At 48.9% G+C, this 12,120-nt stretch overlaps 1 protein-coding gene across 6 annotated transcripts in view; it reads right to left on the bottom strand.

The window, feature by feature from the left end:
* The window catches only part of CRY2 (cryptochrome circadian regulator 2), a 37,351-nt gene extending 25,510 nt beyond the window's left edge, over positions 1 to 11,841 (bottom strand). For 4 of the 6 annotated variants that reach the window (XM_035012642.1, XM_035012647.1, XM_035012644.1 and 1 more), the window contains exons 1-2: positions 11,608 to 11,841; positions 799 to 964 (exon numbers count right to left, since the gene is read on the bottom strand). In XM_035012642.1, the coding sequence (XP_034868533.1) occupies positions 799 to 964; positions 11,608 to 11,822 (381 nt within the window). In that variant the 5' untranslated portion in view covers positions 11,823 to 11,841. The other 2 variants (XM_035012645.1, XM_035012646.1) reach the window with 2 other exon arrangements.
* Positions 11,842 to 12,120: the final 279 nt, after the last annotated feature.

Genomic DNA, 12,120 nt, shown 5'->3' with positions numbered 1-12,120 from the left:
CTCAGTGAACATCGGCTATTTCCAGCATGGTTGATTTATATGTGTGTGTCTGTGTGGGGGTGTGGGGAGGTGAAGTGAATGATGAGTGAATGATGAGGTATTTCCTAAGCTGCTTGCCTTGACAGCAGACCTTTCCTCTGGTCTTCCCCCCGTGGAAGGGTAGGGAAGGGAGTTGGGGTGGAAGGGGCTATGAAAATGACCCTGCACTGCTGAGGATGAGGAGAGACTGTCCTAGAGCCCTCTGTCCACGAGTAGTTCTGCTTTATAAAGAAAGGGGTTGGAGCGGGGGCGGGGGAGCTGGCTACCTGATAGAATAGACAGAGGCCTACATAGTACCCAAGTGAAGATTTTATCAACCATTTGCCCCGGGAGAACGGAGCTCCCTCAAAAAGGCTGATTTTTTCCCCAATAAACAGCACATCGCAAGACAGGAAATGCCCCGTGCTAAAAAGGAAAACTTGTCCTCAAACTCCTGGCATAGGAAGAGCCCTAATAAATCTTGTTGGCTGCAGCCAAGGAAACATCTGAGGAAGCCAATGGCATGCAGGGTGGGATAACTTGCCACATCCCTTGTCTGGACTGAGCTGGGAACTTTCCAACAAGACACTGGTTTCACAGACTTTTTTCCTTAACACAGTTTCCATTCTGTCGGCAAACTGATCGGCTTTGCTCCCAACTCCTCTACAGACCAGCACTGACGGGTTCCCGTTTCTGAGTCAGAATATCACCTCATTCAGTCTGCGGGGAAAGTCTAGAGAACAGAATCTCCCTGTCTTCTCTAGGAGTCTGCACACTTACCTTGAATAATCTTGGGAATACGTCAGCGGGCTGTCCCCGGACTACAAACAGGCGAGAGTTCAGTTTTCTTAAGCTTGTATCCAAATCTTCCAGAGACTGAAGTAGGAACCTGCAGAGCCCACACAGGCCTTTGAGGGGTAGCGTTACGAAAGAGGCACTCTTCTTCCTGACAAAGCAGGGAGATGCTGGGACCCCATTAGTACTCCACTCCGGCCAGGATGTGGTGGCCCATGAGCACACCCTCCACTGAAATCCTGACTTGGCCACTTCCTAGCTGTGTGGCTTTAGGCAGTTACTTAACCTGTTCAGTTTTTTTTTCTTTCTGATCTGTAACATGGACTTGATGTTAGTACCTAGCTCCTAGAACTGCTAAGAAAAGAAAGTCAAATAATGCATGAAAAACATTTAGTACAGGGTCTGACATACAGAAAACCTGGAACAAATGTGAGCTGCTCCTGGGCGCCTGGGTGGCTCAGTCGGTTAAGCGACTGCCTTTGGCTCAGGTTATGACCCCAGGGTCCCGGGATCAAGTCCCGCGTCGGGCTCCCGGCTCGGCGGGGAGCCTGCTTTTCCCTCTGACCCTCTCCCCTCTCATGCTGTTTCTCACTCTCTCTCAAATCAATCAATCAATCAATCAATCAATCAATCAATCTCTGGGCGCCTGGGTGGCTCAGATGGTTAAGCGTCTGCCTTCAGCTCAGGTCATGATCCCAGGGTCCTGGGATCGAGTCCCACATCAGGCTCCCTGCTCTGCAGGAAGCCTGCTTCTCCCTCTCCCACTCCCCCTGCTTGTGTTCCCTCTCTCACTGTGTGTCTCTCTGTCAAATAAATAAATAAAATCTAAAATAAATAAATAAATAAATCAGTAAACCATAAAAATTTGTATACATACCTAAGCATTTTAACTTAAATGAACATTCATTTGCTAATGTTGTAAGATAGGGCCAGGCCTTTTGTTTGGATCTACACCTTAAAGAATGTCCAAATGTCTTTCATAAATTATAACCATAATGCACCCTCTACCATTTCCACTTGTGACTTTTTTTGTAGTTTCAAGTTTTTATTTAAATTCCAGTTAACATACAGTGTAATATTAGTTTCAGGAGTAGAATTTAGTGATTCATCACTTAGAAACAACACCCAGTGCTCATCACAAGTGCCCTCCTTAGGGCCCATCACCTATTTCACCCATCCCCCCCCCATCCACCTCCTTTCTGGTAACCATCAGTTTGTTCTCTCTAGTTAAGAGTCTATTTTATGGGGCACCTGGGTGGCTCAGTTGGTTAAGCGACTGCCTTCGGCTCAGGTCATGATCCCAGGGTCCTGGGATCGAGTCCCGCGTCGGGCTCCCGGCTCAGCGGGGAGCCTGCTTCTCCCTCTGACCCTCTCCCCTCTCATTCTGTTTCTCTCTCGCTCTCTAAAAAAATAAATAAAATCTTTAAAAATAAATAAAATCTTTAAAAAAAAAATGTGAGCTGCTCCTACTCTGGTGGTTTTTCTGTGATCTGAGGCAAGGCACTTCCCTCTCAGCCTCAGGCAGTGTGTGTAAATAGCCACCTATCACAAGGCTGTTGTGAAAATCAAAAGGGAGAACAGGGGAGAAAGCCGTCTGAAAAACAAAAGCAATACCTTGGTATAGAAGCCTGAGGTCCTACTAGAGAGGAACAAGACTGCAATAGCGCTGGCAAATCCTACCTATCTTGTCCACCCTGCCTCTCTCTATTCACGATTTGGGCTGCACATACGTCTACTGCCACAGCCCCACAGCCTGGGCTGGGTCCCCAGTTCCCAGCATTTCATTTGGCAGGTGGCTCATTCTCCAGGGCTCTGGCCACCAGATTCTCATCCCAAAAGGGAGAAGGCCTTAGAAGGTATTTCTCTATAGGATATCTTCACATGCTTTTGGGGGTAGAGGGCTGGGGGGGGCACCCCCAGATACTCAAGAGACCTAGTCTTGAGAGCCGATCACTGTGGAGAAGGAAACGGCATTCACTGAATGCCTTCGGTGTTTTATTTATTTTTATTTGACCACAAACATTTATTTACTGTTCAGGTAGGCACAACCACCTCTCTGAGAAATCTATCAGTACATTTTTATGACATGTGTTTTATTTTTAATTTTTTTTAAATTTATTTTTTTTAGTAATCTCTACACCCCATGTGGGGCTCGAACTCACAACCCCGAGATCAAAAGTCACACATTCTACTGATTGAGCTAGCCAGGTGCCCCTGACATATGTTTGTTTGTTTGTTTGTTTGTTTTAAAAGATTTTATTTTTAAGTAATCTCTACAACCAACATGGGGCTCAAACTTATAACCTCCAATCAAGAGTCGCATGCTCGGGGCGCTTCAGTGGCTCAGTCAGTTAAGTGCCTGACTCTTGATTTTGGCTCAGGTCATGATCTCAGGGCTGTGAGGTCGAGCCCCATGCCCAGCACGGAGCCTGCTTAAGAGTCTCTCTCTCTCAGGGTGCCTGGGTGGCTCAGTCAGTCAACTGCCTTCGGCTCAGGTGATGGTCCCAGGGTCCTGGGATCAAGCTCTCTGTCAGGCTCCCTGCTCAGCAGGGAATCTGCTTCTGCCTCTCCCTCTGCACCCCTCCCCCTTCTCCACTCTTGCTCTTTCTTGTGCTCTCCCGCTTGCTCTCAAATAATAAATAAAATCTTAAAAAAAAAGATTCTCGGGGCGTCAGTCAGTTAAGCGGCTGCCTTCGGCTTGGGTCGTAATCCCGGGGTCCTGGGATCGAGCCCCGCATCGGGCTCCCTGCTTGGCGGAGAGCCTGCTTCTCCCTCTCCCTCTGTCTGCCGCTCTGCCTACTTGTGCTCTCTCTCTATCTCTGTTAAATAAATAAATAAAAATCTTAAAAAAAAAAAAGATTCTCTGTCTCTCTTCCTCTGTCTCTCTTCACTTCCCTCCCTCTCTAAAAAAAAAAAAAAAAAAAGAGTTGCATGCTCTACCCACTAAGCCAGCCAGGCATCCCAACATGTGTTTTATTTATTTATTTTTTTTAATAAAGATTTTATTTATTATTTGACAGAGAGAGAATGAGAGAGAGAGAGCACATGAGAGGGGGGAGGGTCAGAGGGAGAAGCAGACTCCCCGCCGAGCAGGGAGCCCGACGTGGGACTCGATCCCGGGACTCCAGGACCACGACCTGAGCCGAAGGCAGTCGCCTAACCGACTGAGCCACCCAGGCGCCCCCAACATGTGTTTTATTTTTAAATTAAATGAAATTAGCATTTTAAACAGATAATTATGTAATTTAAAATTCAAGTTATAAAAAGGTACCTCGTAAAAAGTCTTCCCTTTATCCGTCAGGAATTTAATTACCCTCCCCAGAGGCAAACAGTGTCATCAATGTTATTAACTGTCTGTTTATGCTTTTTAAGCATGTTTTCTTTTTAGGTCTTTCAATACATTTTGAAGGGAAATATTGTCTTCATTTTATAGAAGAGGAAAATGAAACACAGGATAATTAATTTGCTTAAGATCATAATTATTAAGCAACAAAGCTGCCATAGGAAGCTGTGCCCCATATTTAAAGCCTTTTAGTGGCACGCCAGACACGACTCCAGGGGCTGAGATTCTGCCAGACCTCAAGTGTTTGGAATCCCTCTCTGACAAACACAAACCTGAATATAGGTAATCCGTGGACATTCGGAACTTCGTCAGGAACCAAGCCCTGACAGGTCAGCCTGGTTCACACATACCCCTGCTATCTACATTTTGCCATCCCCCACCCATCTCCATCAATGATGGAAATCACGAGATTTTATTCTGAACACAATGAAGCCCCATGCCTCTTCTGCAGCACATTGCATCCCCTGACTGCTGCTGGCTTACAGGAGCAGCCCCTGTTCCCAGGCTGCCAACTAGAACCAGTCCCCCGCTGCTGCCTCTGACGTCAACAACATGACACTCCCAGGGCAGCAAATGCTACAGACCCACATTCCAGCAGGAGCTAAGTCCCACGCTCAGCCCAAAGCATCCTGCTAGCCTGCAGAGACTCTCCGAGAGAGGCAGAGATGGGAGACTATTGCTTTCCGAAACCCCAAGCTCTGCCTCTGTGAATTTTTGTTTTTAAGAAACTGACACCCTCAGAAAAGGAAAGCTAAGCCGGGAGTGACGCACTTGCACTTGTGTTGGCCTCTTCCCAGGCCACACTGTTCCTCTCAAGAGGAAAAGAAGAAAGGCCCCTGTGAACAGCCTTCTACCACCATGAAACCTGGGCCCTGCTGGGGAGAATGCCCAGAGGTAACTGGAAACTTAAATTCCATCACCTCAGGGCACTGGGTCCCCCATCTGAGGCTCTCAGGAATGTCCCTGCCATGCACGGTGGTGGCCTCCTCCCTCACAGGCCACCAGGCTGCACAGGTTTTCAGTTTGAAGCTATAAATAAGGCTGACGTGAACGTGAAAGCTAGGCTCCAGCTGCCTCCCCAGAGCTGTATTTCTAGACCTCATTTACTAAAAGGAGAAATTCTAAACTAAGCATCTCTGAAGTAAGATGAGTAAGATAACCCCACGAGAGCCCTTTTCTTCTTTGACAAGAGAAGTCTACAGCTGAGGCAGGAAGCAGAAGGCCCGACTCTGAACTCCGCAACCAAATGATAGTAACGGTAACAGCAACAACTAATATTTAATCAGCATTTGTAATGAACCCAGCACTGGTCTACTTATTTTGCATACATTATCTCATTTCCCTCTCAAACAGATCTGTGAAGTAGGTACTATGATTATTCCCATTTCACAGATGCGGAAACTAAGGCACAGATTGATTAAGTAATTTGCTAATAAGTGGCCAGAATTCAAACCAGGCAGTGTGGCTCAGCGTCTGCATTCTTAACCACCAGGCTCTACTGCTTCTTGAGCAGGGCCTCCCGCCTGAGCACTGAGGCTGTGCTGTTCAAGATGTAGCCGTCAAGGGGAACCGCAGCCAACACCTTTGGCCCCAGATCCTTGGTCCTCTGAGGCTCAACAGCTGTGAATCACCCAGAAGCTTGTTGAAATGCAGAATCACAGATGTCCAGGATCAGAATCTGCATTTTAGCAAGAGCCTCTGGTGATTCCTTTGCACACTGAAGTTTCACAAGCACTATTCTAGAAAACTGAACTCCACTTCTAGCTTCTGTTTGTAAGTTGCCTTTCTTTACCTCTAATTTGTTTCTACTAAAATTTTTCTCTTTGAGATCCTGGTTTCTGCCTCCTCTTTGATGCTCTAGATATGCTCTGTTACTTCCAACTTCCCTCCGGAGTCCAGCCCTATAGGGCTTTTCAGGAAGGAGGTTTAAGGATGGCCCCCATAAAAGGCAACAGGCCCCCAGGAGCCCCAGCCGCCAGGCAGCCAGAGAAAGAGAACCCACTGCTATAGCACCTCACCTGCCAGGTGACAGTTTTGCATTACACCAAAGAAACAGGGAGCAGCATTACTACTGGGCAAATGCTTGCTGGGGCAGGGGTACGCATTCTTTCACTGGAGAGAATTTGGGGCCTTTTGCCCTCTCTTAGAACACTCCTGGGGCGCCTGGGTGGCTCAGTCGGTTAAGCGTCTGCCTTCAGCTCAGGTCATGATCCCGGGGTCCTGGGATCGAGCCCCGCATCGGGCTCCCTGCTCGGTGGGGAGACTGCTTCTCCCTCTCCCACTTCCCCTGCTTGTGATCTCTCACTCTCTGTCAAATAAATAAATAAAATCTTAAAAAAAAAAAAAAAAGACCCAGTTTTCATTAAAAAAAAAAACAAAAAAAACAAAAAAACCCCACTCCTCTCCACATGGCCAGTTTCTCTTCACTCCAATGAGGGTGGACTCTAAAGAAAACGGGCCTGGGCATTGGAGATGGTGGCATTTGGGGCTGGCGGCTCACCCTTGGCAGCTCCAAGCTGAGCTCACATGGCCAAAATTCAGAGCACACGGTCCTGTGCGAGCAGTTAAAGCTCACCCTTAGGATTAGACAACATGTGCAACTGAATTACATTATGTAAGTGCTCTGGAGCTAGAGGCGGACAGCACTGGAGAAGACCAAACATGGATTTCCAAAAACACAGAAAGGACTCTGTAAATCAGGCACTCCATGCGGCTAGCCCTTCAGAATAAGACAGGCGGATCTTTAGAGAAAACCTTCCCTAGAGATGGCAGATTCTGCATTGAGGAATGTTTTATTTGTTGTTAACAGGAGGAGGGATGATAGTGAACTCTTTTTTGGATCCAGATTGCCCTTGACCAAGTCTCTCTGCATCAAGCCAAGGTTATCTAACTATATGATGATATCATAGGCTTGCCCAGACTGGCTACATAGGATATTAATAGAAATTAATTTATCCTAAGTAAGAGAGCATAAGCCCCATGGAAAAGGGTGGCCCAAACCCACAATCCATAGCAGGGATTGATCTCTAAGTATCACTCACTTAAAAATATATTTATTCTTTCCTAATTTCAAAGAAAAAGATGAAGATTTTCTTCCCTTTTCGGCACATGGAAACATTTCCTCAGCAGCAGAACAGTGAAGTGATTCTCTTGGGTACCAGTGTGAACAGCTCAGAGAAACTCAGATTTCTCCCCCAGTAGACTACAGTTCTCAATCCCCTGCTTGCTGACCAAGTCCCAGGGACGAACCAACCAAATCGACAGTCTCATAATGATTAGCTCCCAGCACCGGGATGACAGACACATTGTTCTCACCAGGCATCCTGGAGTTCCCAGTTCACCTCATTTATTAATTCTGAGCTACATGGACTGATATTTTATTTTTACCAACTCTCCCTGTCCTGGAAGCTCCTGAATGCAGGGGCAGCACAGAGCTAGGGAGAAAATGATTTAAATAAATGGCGCAGTGAATTATTGCCAACACCAATCGAAGTTGCAGGAGCAAGAGGAAGGCAATGAAAACCCACTTTGAGTACCCATTTTTATTTTTATTTTTTAAAGATTTTATTTATTTATTTGACAGAAAGAGACACAGCGAGAGAGGGAACAGAAGCAGGCAGAGTGGGAGAGGGAGAAGCAGGCTTCCCGCGGAGCAGGGAGCCCGATGCCAGGCTTGATCCCAGGACCCTGGGATCATGACCTGAGCCGAAGGCAGACGCTTAACAACTGAGCCACCCAGGCGCCCCTTGAGTACCCATTTTTATTTATTTATTTATTTTTAAGATTTATTTATTTATTTATTTGACAGAGAGAGAGCAAGAGAGGGAACACAAGCAGGGGAAGTGGGAGAGGTAGAAGCAGGTTTCCTGCAGAGCAGGGAGCCCGATGCAGGGCTCGATCCCAGGACCCTGGGATCATGACCTGAGCCGAAGGCAGACGCTTAACAACTGAGCCACCCAGGCGCCCCTTGAGTACCCATTTTTAAATCTAGAAGCTGATCACTCCCCCTTTCTCGGGTGGTTCTCACTGCAGTACCTCCCTCCACATGCAGCATATCTGGGCAAGGTGGGGCTGGGAAAAATGGCAAAGGGCTTAGCCAACTAGTGCTTGACAAAAAACGTCCTGAGGCTCACTGAGCTACAATTAGCCCATCAGCTTCCCACTACCACCAAGGCAAGGAGTATGCCAGCCTTTCTGCTCTGCTAATATACATACTTCTTGGTTGCCTTTCTCTGTCCTCTTTGACTCTTAGAAAGTGCCATTTATGGTTATTTTAATCTGATTCATCTGCTGAAAAATGCAGTGCAGCAGTTAGTGTAAGACGTGCAGGAGGAGAATAAACATCTGAGATCTTGATTCCCCCCACCTCTTGCAGATGGCCCACGGCCCACCCTTTCTAGGGAGGCTTCTCAGAGGCAGCAATTGAAGTATCTGCAGAGCTAGGATGTTATGCTGCAGCACAGTAGTCCCAGATCACTCCCAGATCTAGAAACAGCCACCGGAAGATTACACAGACCGTAATTATGCAGAGGTACAGCTGGCTCCATCACTGCCCCAACCCCCAACTGAGTGTGTAAAACAGTCTGCAGCTCTGCTCTGGATCTGATCACGGGAGCAAAGAGTATGGTGGGGGTGGCAAGTGGCATATCTGCTTCCAGGCCCAGGAGCAGTTATCATATTCCATCTGTTTTGTGTTTTTTCACCTCTTTTTCTTCTTCTTCTTTTTTAAGATTTTATTTATTTATTTGACAGAGAGAGACACAGCGAGAGAGGGAACAGAAGCAGGCTTCCCGCGGAGCAGGGACCCAGATGCGGGGCTCGATCCCAGGACCCTGGGATCATGACCTGAGCCGAAGGCAGACGCTTAACGACTGAGCCACCCAGGCACCCCTCACCTCTTTCTTCTGAATGCCAAAGCTAATTAGCCTCCCTGACAAAGCAGCACTGCAACACATTTCCCAAGATGTCAGGCTCAAGTCTGGGGTTCTCCAGTCCAGTGCTTCTCAGGCTTCACTGCACATGAGAGCTTTGAAAATTCTAATGCCCAGGCCATAACCTAGAACCATTAAATCAGAATTGGGGGAGGACAGAGTCCAAGCATCTTTTAAAGATCCTTTAGTGGTTCCCATGTGCAGCAAGACTGATGCCGCTCTAGTCCGTCCCCCTATTTTATTTATTTCATGGCACTCAGTTCTACTAAATTATGGTTGTTTACTTGTCTCCCTCCACTAAAATGTAGGCTCCAGGAGCTCTGGACACAACTGCTTGTTCACTGCTGTGTCCCTAGCAACACCCAGATCAGTGCCTGGCAGATACTAGGCACTCATTAAAATCATTGTTCAATTAATATCTACATTCCTACACGGCCTCTGACTTCAGGATTTGACTAAGGCATCTGAGCTGCCACATTCTTTTTCTCCTTCACTTGCTCAAAAGCACTGTCACAAAAGAGTGACCCACAAAAATCCAGAAACACCTAGATCCTAGCAAATCTGAGTTTAATAAGCAACAGAGGTTTTGCTGATTTTTAATCTCCACTACCACAAACGAGTAGACAGTCCTATGCAATGTCCCCCCAACCCCGGTAAAATAAAACCTCTTTCATGACAACGTAACAAGCAAGTAGTAGTCAGATTTATTTACTCTGCTCTAATTGGCACACTGCCATGAACAGAGGGCAAAGTCTGAGGCTTGGTTTAATGCCCATGCCAGGGATGGCCATTTGAAGATGTTTGTCAAACCCAACCTCCTATCTATAGAAACTGGAGCAGAGGCAGAGCAATAGAGCACCCTGAAAACTGTGTGGGCAGGCTCTCCACAGGACTATCTTTAGTTGTTCTCTCTATATAAATGGGGCAGGAGGGGGCATTTAATAGACCCACTGCTTGGGCTACTCACTCTCCTAGCAGGGCACACACCTCGGGGAGGAAAAGAATGGTGTACTGAAAGCCACCGTAGCCTGGGAATAACACTGCCCATCAATGCAACATGGCCACAGGCAAACATCCCCCAGAACAATGCAAACAAGTCAAAGGACAGCTGTGGGGTGTTTTAAAGAGAGAAGGGTACAGGATGTTTCAAAACTCCTTGGTTTTATTTTTTTTTATTTTTTTATTTTTTAAAGATTTTATTTATTTATGTGACAGACAGAGACACAGCGAGAGAGGGAACACAAGCAGGGGGAGTGGGAGAGGGAGAAGCAGGCTTCCCGCAGAGCAGGGAGCCCGATGCGGGGCTCGATCCCAGGACCCTGGGATCATGACCCGAGCTGAAGGCAGACGCTTAACGGCTGAGCCACCCAGGCGCCCCACTCCTTGGTTTTAAACACTGATTACAGAGAAAAGACATCAGCTACCTACCTGTTAATCCTTTCCCATGATTCTGTCGACTGCATTTCCTGGGAATCATCAAAGAAGGATCTCCTTGATATCACAGCTATCCTGCTCGCTAACTTCAGCATATCAGTTGATAAAAGTCTAATCTATAGTGGCTCAACTGTCCCTTAAAATCAATCTCATGAGAAGAGAAGGAAGGAAGTGATATTTTGGTCCCTCTTTCTTTCTTTCTCTCTCTCTCTCTCCTTCTTTCCTTCCCTCCCTCCCTCTCTCTCTTTTTTTTCCTAGCAAGCTCAACCTCAAGCTAGCGGTTGAGGGAATTCTTCAAAATGGGTTTAAGTACTACTTTCTAGCTCAGGACACAAAGTGCCTCTAACTGGACAAGCTCTTGGGGTCTTCATAATAAAAGGGAGACGACACCTGCCTTATCTAATGCTAAGCCAGGGTCTCTAGGCACCTCCAGAAGCAGGAAGGTCTTGGTGGAGGGAAACCAGGATGGCTGAAGGGATGGATTCAAACAAACCAGAAGCTTAGCGATGACCTTCTGGAGCCCAGCAATAGGCTCTTTTCTTGAAGAATGCCAGAAGCACCTGCCGTGCTACCGACTGGGAAACCCAGAAACGCGTCCCTGCCTTCACATCCCAGTATCTCCTTTCTTCCCCTCCCTGAGCACACCCCTAAGAGCCCTGGACCAGGACCAGGAGTCCCTGCTCTGCCACTCCCTGGCTTCAAGTCCTTGGGCAGGCCAGCTCTGCGTCTCTAGGCCTCAGGAGTTCCACCTGCACAATGGGGAGTAAGATCTCCGTCCCACAGGAATGCTGTGAGGCCCCCAAGGGGCTAATACACAGTGCGAACGCGCTGTCAGAGGTCCAGCCCTGGCCCACCCAGGCCATTACTAAGATGACTAATTGCTTCCCTCGTCCCGGCTTCTCCCCTCTGGAGGCCCGGCTCCGTCTCGCTGTCCCACCTCCCTCAGGCCGGGGTCTTTCGGCCGTGGGGCCTGGGGGGCAGAGCCTCCCTCTCTGTAGGGCGGGGGCGACCCGGGCTGTTCGCCGGGCGCGCTCGAGGCCAGGCCGCTTCCCCCGGGCCCACGACCCCGCTCTGGAGCCCCCTTACCTCCATCGGTTGATCCCCACTGAGGAGGAGGCCGCGAACCAAGGGTCCAGGATGTAAACGCAGCGTACGCAGCGCGCCCCGCGCACGGCCGCCAGCAGCGCAGGGTTGTCGTGGAGCCGCAGCCCTTTGCGGAACCAGTGCACCGAGGAGGCGCCATCCACTCCGGCTGCCGAGGCCTGGGCCGCCGCTACCGCCGTGACCACAGCCGCCGCCATCACCTCTCCGAGGGCTCAGGCCTCCGCCGCTCCGCCCCCGTCGGCCCCGCGGGCCCCGCCCCTGGTCCGCCCAGTGACCTACGACGCCGCCGTTCCTCTCTGGGGCCCCACCCCCGAGGCCCTGGAGCGCCTCTGCCATTGGCTGGGCGCCTCCCGCCGGGCGATTGGCCCAGCGACGCAGAGTCTGGCCCCGCCCCCTCACGTTCCCACCATGTGTCGATCGGCCTGAGAGGAGGCGGCGGGCTGAGCTGGTGACGCAAGTTGCCGATCCCTGCAGAGGTCTGGGCGTGGAAGGAGT

This window comes from Mirounga leonina, unplaced genomic scaffold, assembly GCF_011800145.1.
Source record: "Mirounga leonina isolate KUSES-001 unplaced genomic scaffold, KU_Mleo_1.0 Mir_166, whole genome shotgun sequence".
In the NCBI taxonomy this organism is placed as follows: Eukaryota; Metazoa; Chordata; class Mammalia; order Carnivora; family Phocidae; genus Mirounga; species Mirounga leonina.
The sequence above is the reverse complement of the archived record's forward strand: the minus strand, read 5'-3'. Positions and strand labels throughout refer to the sequence as shown.